The following is a 23,235-nucleotide window of genomic DNA, read 5'->3' on the forward strand; positions in this document are numbered from 1 at the left end:
ACAAAGTGTTTATCTTAGAGCAGGGATAGAGAGCTGGTGAAACAGATACTTATATGGTGATGTCTGATGTTTATTCACAGTTTTAGATGGTACGTTTCTGATGAATTGAGAATTTAAACAGAGTACAGTTAAAGGGGTCGTTGAATCTGGTGACAATATATATATATTGCTAGTTCAGATTCAGTCTTTAAGGTTAATTTGATCCCTTGTCTCAAAACCTAACAATCCTTACTGTGCAAGACGTTGTACAACGTACTATATGTCCCTGACGCTATTGATACATATTATAGTGCCGGTGTTATCACACGTACACGCGCACTATACCCTCGATGCCCTAGGCTACAAAGCTGGGTGAGTGTCGCGGGCCCTCGCGCCACCACAGCATCTGGACAACCAATAGTTGATCAAGTGTTATCAATGTGGAAGGTATGTAGAAATAAAGCAACATGAATTGATCAGGGATATTCGTCACTGTTCGGGGAGTACAAGCTCCCCAGCATCGACTAAATGCGAACAGTCGTGTTGTTATCAAACACTGTCCGTCTCGCTCCGAGGAAAGTAGGTCACGGCGGAGCGGTGTTTGTAGCCGTCCGAGGTACCCTGCAGCAAGAACCGCACACCTTTACAGGCCTGTCGGAGAGGTCGATAGTCAACGACTGTTTGCAAAGATGAGTTTCGGTTGTCCAAGGTGTGATTACAAGCAGTTGGTGTTGCACTTTGAAGTCTGATTACTGATACCAGAACATGGCATATATATCTATTGTGAAAAGCTAAGGTCACGTGTTCTACATGCAGAATTCTTCAGGGGACGCATTCCGTGCGACTCGTCTAAAGTATGTTAGTTTCACCCTGTTTTATTATATGGATCCCAAATCTGAGACATTGAAATGGCGAAACAAAATAAACATTTGTGAAAAGAAAGAGTTGTTTTCGTTATCTGTCATTACTGCGGAAATCTCTCCCAAAACGCATAGCTCTAGTGTCGATATCAGATAGATTTTTGAACGGATCTCAGTTTTCTGTTATAATTTGGAACTGTACGTCTGTATATGTGGCTAACTTAACAACATATTCAAGAAATAGGGTTACACACATATTTCCTTTCCTTGTATATTATTCCAGTTGAACTCTAACTAAATGGTAGAATTAATAGATCGATGGGCATGCGGGCGGGCGGTGCGTTTAAGAAACTATACCCGATTAAAGAATGATACTTTTATCCTCATGGATAGCCCGTGTTTTTTCCTCAAAATCTGCATAACACGAAGCATCTAACAGGCAAAGATGAAAAATTGACGGTCATTGTTTTTCGTCTCTAAATATGATTCATCATCCATTTTCAAACTAAAAGAATTAAGACAATTTCAAAATATTTATTTTATCGGCGCTTACGTTGGATGTATAATGTTGGAATTTCTTGACAAATAAAGCAGATATATGCAAAGTATACCAAGTATATATGTACATGTAATGCTGTTCTTGCTCATTTTATCCCAACAAGCGCGGGAAATTTGGGCGTACAGAAGAGTCGCTCTGCGCATGCGTTCACCTTTGTCTCTAATGGCGGCCTCCAGTGGGGAAAAGGAACAGGTACAAACTAACCAAATTTTATTCCAAAGTAACTGTATGACTGGGTATTTGAGTATAGCCGCATTGTGTGGGTGACTGTATACGGATCCTCCTCCACCCATCTGTCCCAATATTCGATATTTGTGTAGTTATGGCCATTTGCTCACCTCATTGCGAGCGAGATTTTCCAAGCGGAAAGCGAAGAAGTAGCAGTCTCGCGTGTTCAGAGGGTTTGTCAACACAGCAAGAGGGTGACTCTCATGTTTTGCAAACTGTGGTGAAATGGTGACTCTATTTTCTCTATCTTGCCATTCAACTTCATGGACTTTGAACTACTTTTGGAGAATGTTATAATACAACGGTTGCAAATGATTTGCATTATTGTTTTTGTTGACAAAAGTTGGCTTCGACCATCCAAGTTTCTTCCTCCTATGTTCGCGGAGTGTTCTGTCTTGCCACTACACCCACCAGGATGTGGATATGGAATATTCTGGTCTTTTGTCGACGTTCTCTTTTAGTGGCCATGCTGACGTTATTTTCATTTTTTTGCCACTCGTTGGTCAGCAGGTGACCTGAGGTCATGTGTAGCCACAGGACAATGCGGTGTTGTTGAAATGAACATGACCTGACCTTCGGTAGATACACAAGGCCATTCTTGATGTGTCAGCTTTATGTTTCCAACTCTAAACTACACAACAATCATAGATTGGTGGCTGTTAGATGATATACCTATATCTATGTTCTTTTTGAAAAAGTAAAAGAGATCATTTGACTATTGAAATCAAGAAGGTGTAACAAGAAGTGAGCGGATCCATAATGCATTTTATGGGCAAAGGGGAATTCTTGCCTCATTGATATATTTAATAATGTGGACAAGATAAATATGGAAATATGAGTATCATCATTAAGTGGTTTATATTTTGTTTAGTATTGTAACAGCCTAGTAGGTGATGTGGTCTTTTGTATGATTAAGATTCAGCCAGCTGATAAAGACAGAATAAACACATAGCAAGATTGTAACAGTAAAGGTGAATAGCATTTCATGGGCATGACAGAACTAATGTCTATATGTTACCCATGTCCCTATCAGTCATTCAAGACAATGACTTGATTAGTGTTAGCAGAGGTGAAATGAGACAATGTAATTTTGTTTTAGCATAAGAGAAGTTCACTAACAGCAGTAGAAACTAACATTTTTAGTCCACTAGTCCTTACAATGATAATATAGAGCAAAACCTTTAAAAATGGCAAATTTCTAGTAGTCCTTATGATACTTTAACTATTGGACAGTTTGGCAAGGACTACAGGACTTGTGCCAATTTCTAACGCTGCTTCAGAGCATATAATGTTTGATTTATTTGTGATGTGTATTTTGTTCCTGAAGTCTTACGTGACAAATCATTAATTTCATTGTTTTATTTTTCCCATGCCTGGTCAAATACCAAAGTTTATTATTGATGACTTGATTTATTGTATTCAACACATTCAACAAACCAACTTATATAAAGCAGATAAAATGTAATCAGCACGAGCATTCACATGTTTGGTTTAATATGCTTAAGAGTAAAGACTCCAAATTAGATACTGTGGCAATTGGAAGACATAAGCGTTTAAACTTGAACCACCCAAGACACCTCAAAATAAAGTTCTGTGATGATGTGAAGTAGCCTCATCACTCCAACAACAAAGCACATTTACCTGTCGTGTATTGTGTCCTTAACTTTGGCAACTTATGATAACAGTTACACATGGACTAGTACCATTGTACCAAGTTGAATGAACACTGGATTACTGAAAGACAGTGGTTAAACTGCTGAATTAAAATACTATGGACAGCATTTTTTTTGTCAGACATCATTACTTATTGTCAAAGTTTGATGCACAAACTTGACTACCAAACATTGTGTCAGAATAAAACGCTAACTTGCAAACTGACACCAGTTACTTTTCCACAACATCTTTTTTTAACCTTTGAAAGTTCTGATTCTTTAAGATATTGAGCAATGTTAGAAACTAACAGTTTCACTCCACTGGTCCTTATAACGATAACATACAGCAAACCCCTTAGAAATGGCTGATACCTTAACTATTGAGCATTTTGTCCAGGACTATCAGACTAGTGCCAATTTCTAATGCTCTTGAGTGTGACATGAGACGAACTGAGGGAGTTTCACAGTTTTAGAAACTTCATTCTGTGAATGTGTTTTGCCTCAGTCAGTATTTGTAATGTATGTGATGGCTTAGGGAATCCCTTTGTTTGTCAGTGTTGCAATCTCTTGATATAGATTATGTTGGTTTGTATAGTTGTGGCTTTGTTGAATACTTAAAAGCTTTTCTATAAGGTTTTTAATGTTCACAGGTGCTACCTTTTGAAATTCATACCACCTATTTTGTCTTTGCCTCTGACATATAGACATGAAGATAATTTGCATGAGCTTTACATCAGTGAATATGCTTGCAACAAATGTCTTGAGGTCATTTGCATGGTTTCATTTATCGTTTATGGGACATTCTTCTCTATCTTTACTATCTTGAACAACATCTTTAGGATGTTTTAGATCACAATCAGTTAATGTCATGGAAATCAACTGATCTTAAACCCTACTACATGGAGAACCTGGAGATTCTGTGGGTTTCAGTAGGCTGTCAATAGCAGTGTTCTAAATTATGGTGTCCTCAGATTCAAATACCTTAGGAGGAAACCTGAAGGATCCCAGGACCCCATTAGTTTCAAACAGTGACTGGTGTTCTGGGATAATCACCTCAGTCAGTTTAGAATACTCTTCCAAAACAGGGAACACCCATCAACACTGGGGTATCTTCCTCATGTTCAACTGTAGGATTGACAATGATGTCACCTTGGAATATTGAAACAAGTGTTTCTTTAGAACATCCGGAAAGCTTCAGATTTGATGTGTTCTACATCACTTTCTGTGACATTAAGCTGACACATTGTGATGTAACCTGGTACTTTTCAAACCGACAGTAAAGCTAATTCACTTGTCCATTAAGAATTAATACATTTGTGAAAGCTCAGTACTTACACTGAAGCTTTTCACAAGACATGCTAGATGTTTCACATCCATGACACCTTACATTACAGAACAAATACTGAACATGCTTAAGGTTCCTCTCTATAGCATATGACAGCTAGTTTTTAATCAAGTCTTACGTGACATTTCCTTGACTGTTTTCATAGTTTTCTTTTGTAGCTGAACTATTGAGTGTACTTGTTAGGCTTACATGGTAATGATGTCTTGCATTATAAACAGGCGGCAGTTTGTTACATACTTTGAAATACTGGTCACCAGTTGCCATCTTTGGCATATATTAATACACTGATTGTCTGGTCCAGACTCCATTATTTACAGACCGCCGTCATGTAGCTGGAATATTGCCGAGGGCAGCGTTAAACAACAAACAAACAAAACATCGTTACATGACCTTCTGGTGAATAGTAATTAGTATGTTTTTGTGCTTTCCATCGGCAATTCAAGAAGTTCCCTGGAAACCCCAATGATGTTAATTCAGTACTTAACATTGGTATTGGAACACATCCATCCCCATGCTGTTGTATACTGAATGTCATTATTGCCAATAACATTAAATTGATCAATAACTTGCTGTCCTTATTCCCATGCTTGTAGCGAAATGTTTCTATTGCAGTTAGTGTATTTGTACATATAACATATTTTGGTGAAATAAACATCCAAATTAAAAATCGCATTGAGATGGGAGACTTCTTTGGAAGAAATGTCAGTGCTGACCAGTCTGGAACATGTGGAGTGAATGTGATAATGCCTTGTAACAATGATCCATGTGCGCCCTCAAATCTGTCGGTAGCTAACTTCAAAGTCAATTGATAACAACCAGGGTCTCTAACTTAAGTTACTTCGCTAGTAGGCAAGTGAACTTATGTCATGGTTTACATGTCATTGACAGCATCCATAAACATCATCTCAGAAACCACTGCACCAAGGCCTGGCAGCCATATTGAACAAACCCATTTGTGCGATCAGTTCATACCACACTGTCCTTGTGTATACTGCAATCCTACCAGACCTGTCTGTGTACAAGGTATTGGTCCTTGTCTTCAGATCTGTAAATGGACAAACTCCTATGTCTCTATCCTGTCTCTTTAATCAGCACTAACAATCTCAATTGTTGAGGTCCAGTGATCAGCACTTTCTGCAAATTCCATCTACATGTGTCTGTCACTCTTATGAAAGAGCATGATCCTACCCCTGGAAAAAGCTTCCCACTTCATGTTCACATCAGATCACAGCGACATTTACTATTATTTACTTAACTTAGTTTAATTCCCAACTGAAGATTCACTATTTCAAGATAGCCTTTATTGTGTGATATATGCCAGACAGACAAGCATCTATCACATACAACACCTGTCCCTGTCATGACCACAGTCATACCCAGCCAATCCTGATTGAAACATGCCCCAACTCAAATTTCATGCAAAGACAAAAGATCCTCTAATATGTAAATATATACCAAACACTTCTCCAACACAGCTTTACTTTTTATTAAGTTAAATGTAACTGGAACCACAACAAGTTTTTTATTGTTTGTTTATGAAGGCTTTGCTTTGCCCGACCTGGTAACTTGGTTGATTGTGTGTCATTAAGTGAGCTTAAATTGCATGGATTTATGCTTGTGGTGTCAATCACTCTCTGCTCTGGTCCAGACTTGATGAATTTAGACCCCTGTCATATTGCTGGAATATTGTGGCATGAACAGCAACATAAGCTTTAGTCTTGGGTCTTCTTCTGTTACCCTTAAACTCTTCTTCAAAACTGCTCATCATGCCTACATCATATCCCCATAACATCCTCCCCATGTCGTTTGCTGCAGCAAAGTATACTTTTTGAAAAATAATCAAAATGGCTACTGATGCAGCTCATTTCAGTGAATAGAAGTCATACACCAGACTCTTCTGCAATACCATATTGTGTTCAACTGTTTAGGAGAAGTTCATATCAGCCATCTTTACAATGAAGCAACTTTTGAATTTTTTTTTATACAACTGGTGGGAGATGTTTGAAGTCTGCATGTACAGCCCATGTATGGATTCAGGTGATCTTTCTGCAGGTATCTGACGGACCAGGTCATGTCTAAGGAAATAAACCTCATTGACCAATAACTTGAGATTTTATTAGAGAATATAAGATAGCTACATGATATACTGAAAAAAAACCAATGTAAAACAAAACATGTTTATTTTTTCACGATAAAACATTGTTCTATCATGACATCTTTTTGGAGACTCAAACATATGTTCAAAGCTTGATGATGGTGTAACAATTAATCGAAATATCGATATATTGCTATTGGTAAGAAGTTAAAGTCAATAAATCGATTGTTAAATCAGTTTCCGATCAATAGTATCGATTTCAGTTAGCAATATCAATAGTTTCAATTGTATTTACCATATCAATAAAATACATGCAATGCTGTTCATATTTGTTTTGTTTTTTATCATGTGTGGTAGTAATTTACGCTTGGTAATGTGGAAGTTTCTTTTCTAAAATTATTAGGGTAAGAAAACACATATCAGTCATATGTCAAACTTTACTTTTTATTTGTTGTTATGGTTATCATATTCAAAGGAAACTTCAGTTCCAAGGTTTAGTTCAACTCTAAAATCGATCTAAAATGATACACTGAAAACTATCAATATTAATCGCAATAGTTTCTTGCAATATCAATAGTTATCGCAATAGTGATATCCAGACCAATAGTGATATCCAGACCAATAGCACCCCTACTTGATGACATCGTCATGTCTGAGAGGGAAGTATCCAGTGAGTTATTCCTCGGAGATGTAGCTGGTAGATAAACATGATGGCCGAATGACTGCACCCAAAGGTGGAAGAGATATGACAATCGGTTTGGGGAGAAAAGTTATAGATAAGTGACATTAGAATTGTGAGAATACACCATACACAGGAAATACCAAACCTCACTCCCACTGTTCATAACCTTGGGCTTGTCCGACATTGTCGAGGTCAAATTTTGTTCAGGGTGTCATCATTTTGTAAATACGGGTAAATATTACATAATGTTGACATCTCGTATAAGAAATAAACGACTTGTGGTCGTTGTTTATCGTATAATAAAACACTGCAGGGTGAATAAACCATGAGTGCAGTCTTTATTTCTTAAATAATCACTTATTTGGGCATATATGTCCTCATTGACAAATTTCCAGTTATGTACTTTTTGGTTGACTTTGTGAAAGTTCAAGGTCACCAATATTAGAAATATAGTCAATTATCAAAGTTCAGATTTGGAAAATGAGCTTAGTTTTTGATGCTTTTGTACTAAAATACTAGAAAATGTGTTTCTTACTTTGTTTATGAAAGTTTTCATATGTACAAACTCAAAGTTTTATGTATTTGAATGATTGACGAATGCTATCAATCAACATTTTACTGTTTTGATGGTTCCCCTTATAAAAATTACAACTCCTTCTTATCTAGGATTATGAACAAAGTGCCCTTGGCAAGCACATTGGATTTGTTTTGGTTCAAAATTGGAATTTCTTATTTTTTACATTAGTTATGAATTGTTTTCACTTGCAGTCTGAATTTAACTTTAAGATTCCAGTTAGGGAAGTTTTACTTGACATTTGCCGGCTAATGTCGACTAATGAGCTGGTCTAGATAAATCTCTACTGTGAGTTTTTCTTTGAACTACAGCACCATAAATATGAGTGGGGTGCTTTCTACTTTTTGAATTCATTTCATACTGGAATTGTTTTCTTTAGAAGCAGGCATGTTTTTGTAGTAAGAAGCGTAAGCTCAGAACCTAAAGATTCATGTGCCCCAAGTGGTGGTTCACCATTTGTTTGATGGACTTGCAGAATGTTTTGAGCTAAGGTGATGGGACAAAAGTAAGAAGTACTTACTGTGTGGATGCTGGGATACAATTGTACCCCGAGTAACCTATATACATGTTGTAAGAGTTGACTAGAATGCCTGGTCTTTGGTGTTGCTTATAATATCTACCACTGGTTTGTTCTGTCCAGACTCCATTGTCCATGTACTCCATTGTCCATGTACTCCATTGTCCATGTACTCCATTGTCCATGTACTCCATTGCCCATTCCTCCATGGTATTTAGCTGGAATATTACTGACTGCAGCGTATAACAAACAAACTCGAGTCTTAAGTGCAGCACCAGCTGTCTCACGTTGTACAATACCTAATGTAGGAAACTATGTTCACATTGTACAATACCTAATGTAGGGTACTATGTTCACATTGTACGATACCTGATATATAGGGTACTATGTTCACATTGTACGATACCTAATGTAGGGTACTATGTTCACATTGTACAATACCTTATGTAGGGTACTATGTTCACATTGTACGATACCTGATATATAGGGTACTATGTTCACATTGTACGATACCTAATGTAGGGTACTATGTTCACATTGTACAATACCTTATGTAGGGTACTATGTTCACATTGTACGATACCTGATATATAGGGTACTATGTTCACATTGTACGATACCTGATATATAGGGTACTATGTTCACATTGTACAATACCTTATGTAGGGTACTATGTTCACATTGTACGATACCTAATGTAGGGTACTATGTTCACATTGTACAATACCAAATGTAGGGTACTATGTTCACATTGTACAATACCTAATGTAGGGTACTATGTTCACATTGTACAATACCTAGTGTAGGGTACTATGTTCACATTGTACATTACCTAATGTAGGGTACTATTTTCACATTGTACACTACCTAATGTAGGGTACTATGTTCACATTGTACAATACCTTATGTAGGGTACTATGTTCACATTGTACAATACCAAATGTAGGGTACTATGTTCACATTGTACAATACCTTATTTAGGGTACTTTGTTCACATTGTACAATACCTTATGTAGGGTACTACGTTCTCATAGTACAATACCTAATGAAGGGTACTATGTTCACATTGTACAATACCTTATGTTGGGTACACTGTTCACATTGTACAATACCTTATGTAGGGTACTATGTTCACATTGTACAATACCTTATGTAGGGTACTATGTTCACATTGTACAATACCTAGTGTAGGGTACTATGTTCACATTGTACAATACCTAGTGTAGGGTACTATGTTCACATTGTACATTACCTAATGTAGGGTACTATTTTCACATTGTACAATACCTTATGTAGGGTACTACCTTCTCATAGTACAATACCTAATGAAAGGTACTATGTTCACATTGTACAATACCTTATGTTGGGTACACTGTTCACATTGTACAATACCTTATGTAGGGTACTATGTTCACATTGTACAATACCTTATGTAGGGTACTATGTTCACATTGTACAATACCTTATGTAGGGTACTATGTTCACATTGTACAATACCTTATGTAGGGTACTATGTTCACATTGTACAATACCTAATGTAGGGTACTATATTCACTTGCACATTGTACAATACCAAATGTAGGGTACTATCAGAGCTCCTGATAACTTTTTGAGCAATATTTTGAGCACCTTTTGAACTCACATTCTACATTACCAAATTATTTTTGGTGAAGTTTGTACGAAATTGACAGTTTTATATACTAATAGATACATGTTCTATGAATTTCACATTAGATATTCTGAAGCTGTCTTTGAAAAAAATCACTTAAGAGAAACATTCAGATTTAGTTGCATAAAAGTATATGTCTAGGAAGTCAAGTTTGTTTCAATGTGCCACAGGGTGCTCACCAAGAGTTCAAGTGTTCCAAGTGGAAATGTGCCAAAGAGAAAATGACTTGAACCATCATTGAACTCATGATCTCGTTTCACCAGGCCTGTTTAATAAGCAGTTGTAATCAGTAAAGTTTCATTTTCATTGAGATTGATAATTCTCTTTTATATTTGTGAACTATATTGTGCATTAACTGTGTTTATGTGTACTTCATTTCCCATGATTGGTCACATTTGTTTGTGGTTTCCAACAAATATTGTCACAAGGCATTGTTGTGCCCTTGATGCACCAGAAACCTTTTTTAACTGTGTCTTTACGATTTCGACCTTTCAATTGGTACTAAAATACAAGGAATTTTGAACCCAGAATTACCAGAATGGCATGATGTGATGGTACACACATCATCAAGATGCCTGGTTTGTAGTGCCCTCCTTATATACCAATTGCAAGGTGTTATGTTGAGATGCTATGTTTAATTATTGTAATGTTTTAGTTCATAACGATACTATAATGTGTTGGTCATTGAGGTGAAGGACTATACACCAGTGACAGCAAAGTCCCTTTCATGAGTGTTCATTGATTTACATGCTGTCAGTTCAGTGAGGCATAGACCTGCGGTGCATTATATACAGTTCATCCTCCCCTTGCTGGGCTTAATGACTGGCCAGGATACAGCACACTCGCTGTTCCATGAACCCCCCTCTTTGTGTGTCTGCAGCTTCACCTGCTGGTATATAGAAGACTGCCGATGTCTGTCACTCTGTGGTAGATATCATGTCTTCTGTGCTTGAGCTGACCTACTTACAGTGCTGGCTGACTGACTGACTGGCTGGCTGGCTGTGGGTAGTGTCATTGGTACAGTGAGATGGGCAGACATTAGGCAGGTACATTCTGTGAGGGACAAAGTTGAACAGGCAGAGGCTTGCCTGATACAAGAAGGAAGTGACAAGGGTCACTGATACGGGTGGAGAGGCAGGGTTTGGGAGGGGCGGGGTCTGTGTGCCATGTGCTGTCAGGACAGAATAGAAGGTCATCTAGCTGTGTTTAGTGTCAGCATATGCTTGTCCTTCAGGAAGGAGCATAGCTATGGCATTGTGCCACATTACTTTGTTGCTTACATCTGATGTTAAAGGTTGATGATAATTGTTGTTTCCTCAGCATACATAGGTACCAAGTGCTGCCCTGCATTAATAGGGCAACATTTCGACTTGCCTCTACCTTGTCCACTTCAGTGACTCTCAACATGTAGAAATGATTACATCACCTGGGGAATATTCTACTCAGGAATGTTTTGTCTGGATAAATGTGTCATTTAGCTCAAGTGCTATAAACAATACTGTCATCCCTCTTCTTCCTATGTCTGCTCAGTTGAAGTGTGTTGAATGGACAGGTACTACAAACATTACAAAAAATAAAGGGGGACAGATAAGACCACAGTATTTTTGGAATTTACAGATTTAAATTACCGAAGATAAAATATATTTGTCAAGCTCAGTTTTTTAAATTGTACTTTGTTAAGTGGTGAAAAAGAAAGTTCAGCTAGTGCATTCCGTATTTATACAGGATATTGAGTATCTTAACGGTTACATACAAAATGTGAATGTAATATTTAAAAAGTTTTGTTACTTTTTGTCCTGTTTATTTTTCTGCTTTATCACATACGATGTGACTAGATACGTTGAAACTACTTTTATTTTATTTTGATTGTGGCTTTTGGCAGACTACCGATTGACCAACCCGATGCATAGTGAACACTGAACTGTACTGGAGGGATAATATTAAAGGTCAGGATATGTAGTGTGCCCCTCAGTATCACAGATTCATTGGTAAAAATACTGCAGAAATAGGTATGTACACAGAAAGGTGTAGTCTGCTGTCCAATGATTTTTGCAATATCCCCTCACAAGACAATGACTGTTGAACTAGACACATACCGGACATAGAGCATGTGTTGAATGAAATGTCCATGCAAAACATGATGCTTGAAATACCTTTTAAAGGAATCAAAAATCACAAATGAAAAAGGGGGCATGGGTGGCCCAGTTGCCTGAGGCCCTGCAAATTGCTGTGCAGAGTTGTCTCTTGGACACGTCAGAAACCTGTGATTGTGGGACCGCTCTGATAGGTTTGTCAGCACCATACCCATGCTCACAAAAGTGGTATACATCTGAGACCTGCGTCACTTCGGGCTTTCTTCCAACATCAAGCTGACACTCTGTGATACAACTTGAGTACTGTTGAAAGTTCTCACTCGCAAATAGAAAAAGGCCTTTGTATGAATTAATTGTTTCAAGAATGATGAATTTGCTGTAGCATCTGTGTAGTGGGTCGTCATCCATTTGTCATCCATAGATGGATTTGCTGTAGCGTCTGTGTAGTGGATTGTCATGCATAGATGGATTTGCTGTAGCGTCTGTGTAGTGGATTGTCATCCCTAGATGGATTTGCTGTAGCGTCTGTGTAGTGGGTCTTCATCCCTAGATGGATTTGCTGTAGCATCTGTGTAGTGGGTCTTCATCCCTAGATGGATTTGCTGTAGCGTCTGTGTAGTGGGTCTTCATCCCTAGATGGATTTGCTGTAGCGTCTGTGTAGTGGGTCTTCATCCCTAGATGGATTTGCTGTAGCGTCTGTGTAGTGGGTCTTCATCCCTAGATGGATTTGCTGTAGCGTCTGTGTAGTGGATTGTCATGCATAGATGGATTTGCTGAAGCGTCTGTGTAGTGGGTCGTCATCCATAGATGGGTCGTCATCCATTTGTCATCCATAGATGGATTTGCTGTAGCGTCTGTGTAGTGGGTCATCATCCATTTGTCATGCATAGATGGATTTGCTGTAGCGTCTGTGTAGTGGGTCTTCATCCATTTGTCATCCCTAGATGGATTTGCTGTAGCATCTGTGTAGTGGGTCTTCATCCCTAGATGGATTTGCTGTTTTGTCTGTGTAGTGGGTCTTCATCCATAGATGGATTTGCTGTAGTGTCTGTGTAGTCATCCATAGATGGTTTTGCTGTAGTGTATATGTAGTAGCAGGGATTTATCCAGACCTGCTCAGAGGCCAATATTGGGTCCTAAGTCAGCAGCCAATGTCATTAAATATTCCCAATTTTGAACTAAACATTTCCCAATTCATGTTACTATGTAGAACAAATAACTAATGTCGTGGCCTTGTTGAAGTAACCTGTGATCACTTATAACAGGGGGGGGGTACGGTGGCCCAGTCGTCTGAGACACTGCGATTCGCTGTGCATTGTTGCGTCCCTTCGGCACACCAGAAACCTATGTTTGAGGGTTCGAATTGTGGTTCGCCTCGATTATGTTTCTAGGTTTGACAGCACCATACCCGTGCTCGTGGGTTTCTCCGAAGTGGTAAACGTCTGAGACCTGCATCACTTCAGGCTTTTCTCCAACTGACAAGCCGCAATATAACTGGAATAATGTTGAAAGCGGCATTAAGCCGAACTCCCTCACTTATAACAAGACCAATAAATAGGAAAAGGATTGAATGTTTCGTTTATTTATTCTATTTAAATGTGATCTCAAAATACCTCTGAATTTAAGAAAATATTAACTATCCCAATCCTGAACAAAATAATGATCTTTCACAATTTGCCTCCCAGGGGCACTTAGTTAAGAATCCAAGCTAAATCCCTGGGTAGGTAGTTGTCAAACGTTTACATGCTCATCATATTCATCTTGTTACTGAGATTTGGTGTTTCCTTTTTGTGATAGAATTGTTAAGGTGTGTTTATTTGTACAGTGCTACGTCACAAACAACCATATTTGGCTTCAAAATGATCTTTTACACATTTCTGGGAGAGATGAAACAAAATTTGAACTCTTGACAATATAAAATGTATAAAATATGTTGAGGTCAATTAAATTGTACAAGAATTTCTAGAATCTCTATCAACCTCTAAATTATCCCTAAAGACAAATGGGCTAGTACTTTATATGTTAGATAACGATATTTGTTTTTTAGAGTAACAAGGAAAGTTCTATTAATTAAGAATGTTTTTCTGTTTTGAAGTGTTGACACTCGGCAACATGCCATATCTTGTTTCAATAAGTGTATAACATTGAGTAAAGGTTTGTCAGTGTCTCATTGTTTATTAATGAGACATAATTGTTGTGGCAAATATTGTTGTGGATGACCCATCACATCCTTTGTACCCAACTGTGTTTGTGGAAATGGTTGAGGATTTCAAGAACATGTTCAACCTATACCTGTATGCCAGAGTGTTGCGATTCTTTCTGTCACAGGTGTGTCTGTGTGTATTGAGATTGCTTATTCTCTGAGCCTTTTGTGTCAGTTCAGTAATCAGGTAGAAATGGTTGACAGTGTTCCTGATGTTGAAAGTGGTGGAGTGTCACTGTGACTTAGCTGGTGTGGCTTGTGACCGCTGCCCTCCTTCATAGCCCACACTGTCTGACCACCTGTAGGCTGGGGAGGACACTAGTGGTGAACAGTGGGGTCTGGATTGTCTGTGGAGTGTTTGGTGAGGAAGTGGGTTGATGTTCTGATATGATGCTTCTTTCAGTGGTATTGATATTTACATGGAGTTAGTCAGCCAGCCACCAGTCTGCAGCAGCCACCAACAGCCTGCAGTGACCTACTTTCCGCCTCCATAGCTTCTACTCCTGTGAGAGCCTCACTAGCTGATCACTGCACAGTCCTTCAGCAACATGGCTTGATCTTTGGATGTTCACAGATGCAACACATCACACATTATTGCAGATGACAGGAATGAACAACTGATTAGTAATGACCCTTGTTTGGTGGGAGCACAGTGTCAACTTGGTACATACCAGATTCATGTTGGAACTCTTGCTGTTATTTGTTCTGGGTAAAGATTTCCTTCAGTTGTATTCAAGCTCCAGTCGTGTCATGTGGTGTGGTTAAACTATCAATTTAGGATTTAGACACCATGTGCTTTGTTTTCGACCATTAATAGTCAGATAATTTTGTGTATCATAGTCAGAGTTCAATATATATTTTTGTTGACTGAATGCTAGTAAGTAGAATGACAGTTCCCAGTAAACATGGTTAAGGCATAAGCTGAAAGCATCAGTACCCCAGTTATCAATGATTAAGTTTTATATAACGCACGGTGTGGTGTCTGCTGGACCTGTTGCTATGGTATGTTACAGATAGGCTATTGACCTCTTGTGCAGGTGTAGTTCACATAGCATGTGCTTGTTTGGACATAATACTTAAGATGCATTTTTTCTTGATCCTTCCTCATGTTCCTGTGATGTATTTTGTTACAATAAAGCCACATGAAATAATGACTGTCATTGCTAATACTGACTTACGAATGTCTTGTGTTTTTGCCACTCAAAACAATGACCTGCACGTTAGTCTCATGTTTAGTCATGTTCCTCAATGTTCCATTGAAAGATTGCCTGCCAATGTTAGTATGGGCAAGTACAATACAAGGCTGCTTGATATTGAAACTTACATAAGTTCTTATTTATTGATTATTTTCTAAGTGGCTAATGTGTAAAGTCATATGTCTTGATATACAGGGCTTCAGTTTGTAGGCCGTGTATTGTAACTTTTGGTTTCTCCTGATCAGCAGTCAACTGAGAATTGCAATATGGGAACTGATACCTGGCGCAGTCTTGGTGATTGTATACAATGTAATTTTATTACCAACAGAAAAAGAGCTTGATGAAAGCATACATAAGCCGACCCCTTTCTACAGAATCTTTTTTCTGATCCTAACAATTTGGCTTATCTGGTCATATACGGTAGTTATGATAGTTCATTTTACTTGTCTTTCAAAAACTACAGAGTATGCAGTAAGTATGAGACTAAGTAGGCTATTTCAGCATGCGTACACCAGAGCTAATTTCCGAAACACAATTACGAGCTAATTTAATTTCCGAGTCAAGCCTATATTTAGAACCGTTATATACATCTAAAACTTTATTATTATTTTTTTAAATGTTTTAATTTCTCTAAATGTTTTAATTTCTCTAAATGTTTACTCATTTTGGGAATGAAACCCAATAGAGTGATGATAAGATGAGTGTAAAAATATTGGTTACTCAATGAAAAATGTAATAAACCAATTAAAATAGTAACCACCCGAGGGCCAAGTAAAAATTAAATTGCTCAAAAAGTTATCTGGAGCTCTTCTGAATTTGGCTATATACATATTTTTTTGCAGATTTTGATGTTATTATTAGACAATACTAGTAATCGCAATAATAACATGTACATTTTGCATAAACATTCCTAAACATGCCCCACTTGCTTATATATTACCTCGGAAGTGAGCAGTGTGTACATAACATAAAAGTAGGCTCTGTCTCATCATGCTCATTATTGTCATAACTTCCCGCTCTGAGAGCTTTGTTGCAAAGCTTAGATCAGGGTTAGAAACTAACAGTTTTCGTCCACTAGTCCTTATAATGATAACATATAGCAAAACCCTTAAAAAGGGCAAATTTCTACTGGTCCTTATGATACCTTTACCATTGGGCATGTGCCAATTTCTAACGCTGTAGATGTGTGTGCCGAAGACAATAACAAGTACCTGACACATGAAACAGGCTGTTTGATTGGCTGTTATCAATATTAAGTGTTGTTACAATTGGATAACGCTCACATATACATGTAAAGCTCTCGCTAATATGAGGAATGGTAAGTGTTTCATAGACACTTTTGATTTTTTTGTCAAATCAATGTTTTGGAAAGAAGGGAATATGGCATGAATTAGGCATAAATAAGATAGGACACAGTCATAGATTTCTGTTCATGATTCATAATCTAAGGGAGGTCAACATGAAGTGGAAGAGTGAGCGGTCAATGGTTAGCATCGTTTTGGACATATTGGACTGATCGTTAGTGCCAAGAATAGTGGTAGTCCTTGATTGCTTGACTTCTTTTCGAAACTGACTCACTTTCCTTTGAATGGAACAACTCTTTTGTTACAAGAGGGTCCAAATTGAACAGTGGTTGCCTCTTTTGCTCTACAATTTGCAATGAAGTGTGCTAGTATCTTTTATGATTGTTGGTTTGTCATTTTTTTCTAATCAGTATCCGTGACCAATGCCAACCATGGGCTCCATCGAAGTAGTAAATATTTAGGACAATCAATTTTTGGCTTTCTTTCCTCGTTGCCCCAAAGTTGACACTGTGATATAACTGAAATATGTATCAAAGTCTCACTCACTCACTCACGCATGCACGCACGCCATAATCATAATTTAGAAAACCTTTCTTTGACAGAAAATGTGTTAAAATTACTCATTTCACTTGTGCAAGATTTAAACTAATTTCATGATTTTGTGATTTTTGTTTTCCGGTTTCAGAACGTTCCCTCAGAAACAGATGAAGTACCTTCCGATGAGAAATCTGCAGAAACTGGTAGCCGGGATGCATTGAATGGCTCATCAGAGGATGACCTTGCTCTGATAAACTTTGTGGGTATGAAGATGGGGGATGGGATTGACAAGACAACTGATCCAGGAGATGACAGTGAACCAAAGGAATTGGAAAATAATCCAACCAATGGCACGCCACATATTGATCATCTCACTAAAATTGACCAATCAAAGCCCACAAAAGAAGACATGTTGAAGAGGGAGTCCCGAGCCAAGATGTCTCCTGGGAGGCTGCAGACCGGGGGAGACAAACCTCACAATTACCCGATTGTCACCAGTCTCCACAAAGTGCAACTTAATATCAATCTTTCCGAGAATGAAGTCAACGATGGGACCGATTCTGGGATATCTTGTTTGTCAAATTGTGATTCCAAGAGCTCTGAGTCCACAAATGATGCTTTGTCTACAGACAATAATGCAGCTCTAGAAACAGAAAGAACTGACCTCACAAATGGTGCTGGAGAAGAAACAAAGGTAGACTCAGAAATAACATTAAAGCTTTCTGCCAATTCAAGTGTTTCAAATTCATCTAAAGACAATTTAGGAAAACTGAGTGTTTTAAAAACATTGCCGAAAGCTCGAAAATCTGTTCAATCATCAGCTAAAACTTCCATAAAGACTGTCAACTTAGCACCTATAACTAACAGAACTGTCAAACTGGCTGACCTAGAAAGTGCTTTAAAATGTGATAAGGTTATAGAATCTGATTCCACGAGAAAGGACGGCAGTGAAGAAGATCTCATGAACAATAATAATGATTCTGCAGGGGAAAGTCGAACTGATGAGAAGGGTGGAATGAAGGTAAAGAAGAAGAGGAAGTTTAAGGCTGGAAACTACAGTTTCCCAGGCCAAAAGAAAAAGAAGAAGTATTTAAAGAAAATGGATGATAGTTTAGACAATAGTTGTAACCACAGTGTGAGCAGCAATGCTAGTTTAGATGATATGGATGGATACGACGACCGAGTGGACAATGATGACATTTTCAATAGCAGCACAGAATGTCCCCCAAAGGGGAACACCAGTGCCACTGATGTTATGGCTGTTCTCTCACAGAATTCCCATTTAGCTTTCAAGGCAGCAGCAAAGACAAAAATAACCGCTCGGAAAAAAATTAGGACTTCTACATCTCCTCATGCGAAAAGTGTCATGGATATGCTGAACTCATTGCGGAAATCACAAAATAACAGGCAGCAAGAAGATAGTGATGTGAGTAGTGTATTTGTCCCCCATTACACCCGTTACCCCCATTACCCCGGAAGATTAGGGGGTCACAATGGTTGATGTGAATCAATAATACTTGTTGATGACTAGGAAACATTGTCACGGCCTAGACTCTACAATTAGTTTGTCCAGGGTAGATTACTCACTGACAGGCAGCTGTAACAAAGATCTTATGTATAACTCATCACAGTGTTCAACAACATTCACACACTGTGGTTTGGGGATCTTTCTTTAACAGGACTGGCTGTTAAAAATTGTTTAAATCTTTGTCCAAATACTTATGTTCAGGCCTGGCTATGTATTCTAATGAGCTTCCTAAATAGCAAACTGATGAGCAGAACTCTTACAATAGTTGTATCCCTTCCTTGAACGTGTTTATTAACTGCTTGGACAAAGTCAGACTTTGTGAAAGAAAATTTCTGTTTAAGAAAATTCCAGTCTTTAGTCCAACTAAGCAGTGCCAGGTACATGAAGTAAGATTGGCGGTAGGTGGAATTAGGAAATGTGGTCCCAAACGTCTTGACCAAGAAATACCTGGCAATGCTGATATGTTAAATCAAAACTTATATATGTACTTAAGAACAGGGCTTGAACTTGTCACCAACATACATCCAGATAACATGGATGGTCCCATGCCCCCTGTCAAATATGATGATAATGCTTTGTCAGTGCTTTCCCAGCCATTGCACATGTTACAGCTGTTGATTAAAGGTCCCAGGCCAACTCAATTGATTTCATCACAACCTTGTGACTTGTGTGGATAAGAATGTACAGTGATCTGGTTCATTTTTTTATCTCCTAATTTAGTGAAGCTTCTGTGTGGTATGTCCATTTAGCATCATCAGAAATAATATTTTGCTTAAACCAGTTCTTGTGATAAAAGCCGGCCTAACTTTAGAATACAGTACCACAAACTTTTCAAACACGTGATCATACCCTATGACGTAATTTGTAGTATTTTGTTGCCAGTCACACCGGCGAAACAATGCCCTGTGCCATGTCAGGGGTCATCGGGTAAGCTCCTCCCAGTGATCTATCATCTGTACACGCAATGTCATTGAATACGCCCTGCGGTGTTGAGAGTTTTGACTATTTGTTTACTAATTATAGCCTGCGGCGGCGCATTTTAGAGCAAGCGCTAGTTTACGAAAGCACTTTTATTTTTATATATTTTTTATTTCGTTTTTCTCGTAATTGAAGTGGATAAAATGGTTATAAATGGGAACTAATATAAAGGTATTATTTTTTGGTTTATTAATTTTCATTATTATGCATAAGAATGCAGTTTATTAGGGATATTATATTGGCGCTAAACACATCCAAATGTCGCCAGTGTTAGGGTAGGTTACCCCGAACTCTATCCTTAGCCCTTGGATCCCCTTTACGATAAATGACCCCTTTACGATCATTAGGGTTAGGTACCCGTTTAGTGGCTATTAGATTTCCCGAACTCTGTCCTTAGCCCTTGGATCCCCTTTACAATCAATCCACCCTTTACGATCTTTAGGGTTAGGTACTCGTTTAGTGGCTATTATAGATTATATAGCGGTTCCTAATATTCTTCACACTAAAACGTCGAGTATAAAGGATGAAATGGTTTGTGTCGAATATCTTGGCTACTGGAAACTGTCCTGGAACATTCACACAAGCCACTTTCACTGGCTACATTTTTTCAGTACTGATTCAAAAGCGAACTCACCGTTGTGTTGTCACTAGTGATGCTTATTCCTCCATCGTTCCTTACTATTATCCGCATCATCCTTACAGTGTTGCCTACCACACTTTTCTGTCACAAAAGTCACCCGACGAATTATTAAATACCATATCATTCATGAGTACTTGCGAGTTCGACGTCTGACGTCTGACGCCTGGAGCCGTTTTCAGTTCGCAGCATATCGGCTCATTCCTCACCACTCCGTATCGTGTAGATTACGGAATGGGTTGAGTGTGCCAAATGGCATCGGGATCATTCGTAAGTGTCCGTAGACTAAAGTCAAGAGACACCATGCCTACCCGTAACCTTCGTAAGTGTCCATCACCTATTTGACCCTTGACATGTGACCTACGGCAGAGATCTTCCTCACGAGAAGTTGTGGTACTGTATTCTAAAGGTGCTCCTAAAAGCCTCATCATTACTTCTACATGTTCTATAGATGTAGTCACACGTCATTTGTCGACATTGTCTGTAGATATCCTGAATTGCACTGATGCATGTGAAACTTTGCAGCTAAGGTTCTGTAGGTATGTCAACCCTTCAATTCACAGCGAGGTTGAAAATGTTGTAACAAGAGAATCTTTATGCCTCAGTTGTTTTGTTAGTTATATTCAAATGGCCTGACGGAAAAACTCCTGATATGCCGGTCTGGTAGAGTTATCACTTCTAAAACAGAAAGAAAAAGGTGCTATCCTCAAAGTGCAGATGATGTTCCTGTAGAACAGTAGAAAGGTCAAGTGTCATCGCCCGCCTGGAGGAAGGACACCAGTTACACTCATACTCAAGGCTGGCACAAAGTCAGCCTTTCTGACTGGCAGTATATCAGTAGTCTTCCTTCTCAAATAATTATCATTTGTGATTTTGTTAGGGGCACAATGGGTATATCTGATTATACTAAGTGTGTTTCAATTTTAGTTGTCATGTATGAAGTAATGGTAATGAATGGACCACAGGCCTAAATGGGATTGTGTGAGAGAGTATTGTATGTAGACCAGGGACATACTGGTAGTAGGCTTGGAGAATACTACAGCCTCAGATGTGAGAATACTACAGGCTCAGATGGGAGAATACTACAGCCTTAGATGTGAGAATACTACAGCCTTAAATGGGAGAATACTACAGCCTTAAATGGGAGAATACTACATGCTCAGATGTGAGAATACTACAGGCTTAGATGTGAGAATATTACAGCCTTAGATGTGAGAATACTACAGCCTAAATGGGAGAATACTACAGCCTTAGATGTGAGAATACTACAGGCTTAGATGGGAGAATACTTCAGGCTCAGATGGGAGAATACTACAGCCTTAGATGTGAGAATACTACAGCCTTAGATGTGAGAATACTACAGCCTTAGATGGGAGAATACTACATGCTCAGATGTGAGAATACTACAGGCTTAGATGTTAGAATACTGCAGGCTTAGATGTTAGAATACTACAGGCTTAAATGGGAGAATACTACATGCTCAGATGTGAGAATACTACAGGCTTAGATGTGAGAATATTACAGGCTTAGATGTGAGAATACTACAGCCTTTGATGGGAGAATACTCACCGAAAGAAAGTAACAGTTTTTATCTACTAGTCCTTTATACGGATAACATATATCAGAACCCTTAAAAAGTCAATTTTCTACTAATCATTATGATACCTCAACTATTGGGCATTTTGGCAAGGACTATCGGACTAATGCCAATTTCTAACGCTGGTACTACATGCTGAGATAGGAGAATACTACAGGCTGAGATGGTAGAATACTGCAACCTTAGATGTGTGTGTCTGTAAGTGTATTGTATGTAGGCTAGGGACATACTGGTAGTAGGCTGGGAGAATACTACAGCCTAAGATGGGAGAATACTACAGGCTTAAATGGGAGAATACTACAGCTTTAGATGGGAGAATACTACAGGCTTAAATGGGAGAATACTACAGGCTTAGACTGGAGAATACTACAGCCTTTGATGGGAGAATACTACAGCCTTTGATGGGAGAATACTCACTGAAAGAAATTAACAGTTTTTATCTACTAGTCCTTTATACAGATAACATATATCAGAACCCTTAAAAAGTCAATTTTCTACTAATCCTTATGATACCTCAACTATTGGGCATTTTGGCAAGGACTATCGGGCTAATGCCAATTTCTAACGCTGGTACTACATGCTGAGGTGGGAGAATACTACAGGTTGAGATGGGAGAATACTGCAACCTTAGATGCGTGTGTCTGTGAGTGTATTGTATGTATGCCAGGGACATACTGGTAGTAGGCTGGGAGAATACTACAGCCTAATATGGAAGAATACTACAGGCTGAGATAGGAGAATACTACAGGCTGAGATGGGAGAATACTGCATCCTTAGATGTGTGTGTCTGTGAGTGTATTGTATGTAGGCCAGGGACATACTGGTAGTAGGCTGGGAGAATACTACAGCCAAATATGGAAGAATACTACAGGCTGAGATAGGAGAATACTACAGGCTGAGATGGGAGAATACTGCATCCTTAGATGTGTGTGTCTGTGAGTGTATTGTATGTAGGCCAGGGACATACTGGTAGTAGGCTGGGAGAATACTACAGCCTAAGA

The 23,235-nt window shown here is 38.5% G+C and overlaps 1 protein-coding gene across 3 annotated transcripts in view; it reads left to right on the top strand.

Moving 5' to 3' along the window:
* The first annotated feature begins 343 nt into the window (after positions 1–343).
* LOC139459487 (histone-lysine N-methyltransferase EHMT2-like) overlaps positions 344–23,235 on the top strand; it is a 91,010-nt gene continuing 68,118 nt past the window's right edge. For all 3 annotated transcript variants that reach the window (XM_071240934.1, XM_071240935.1, XM_071240936.1), the window contains exons 1-2: positions 344–426; positions 17,643–18,920. In XM_071240934.1, coding sequence (XP_071097035.1) covers positions 418–426; positions 17,643–18,920 — 1,287 coding nt within the window. In that variant the 5' untranslated portion in view covers positions 344–417. The remainder of the gene's footprint in view (positions 427–17,642; positions 18,921–23,235) is intronic.

This window comes from Haliotis cracherodii, unplaced genomic scaffold, assembly GCF_022045235.1.
Source record: "Haliotis cracherodii isolate W230 unplaced genomic scaffold, xgHalCrac1.p SCAF_13, whole genome shotgun sequence".
NCBI classification, from domain to species: domain Eukaryota; kingdom Metazoa; phylum Mollusca; class Gastropoda; order Lepetellida; family Haliotidae; genus Haliotis; species Haliotis cracherodii.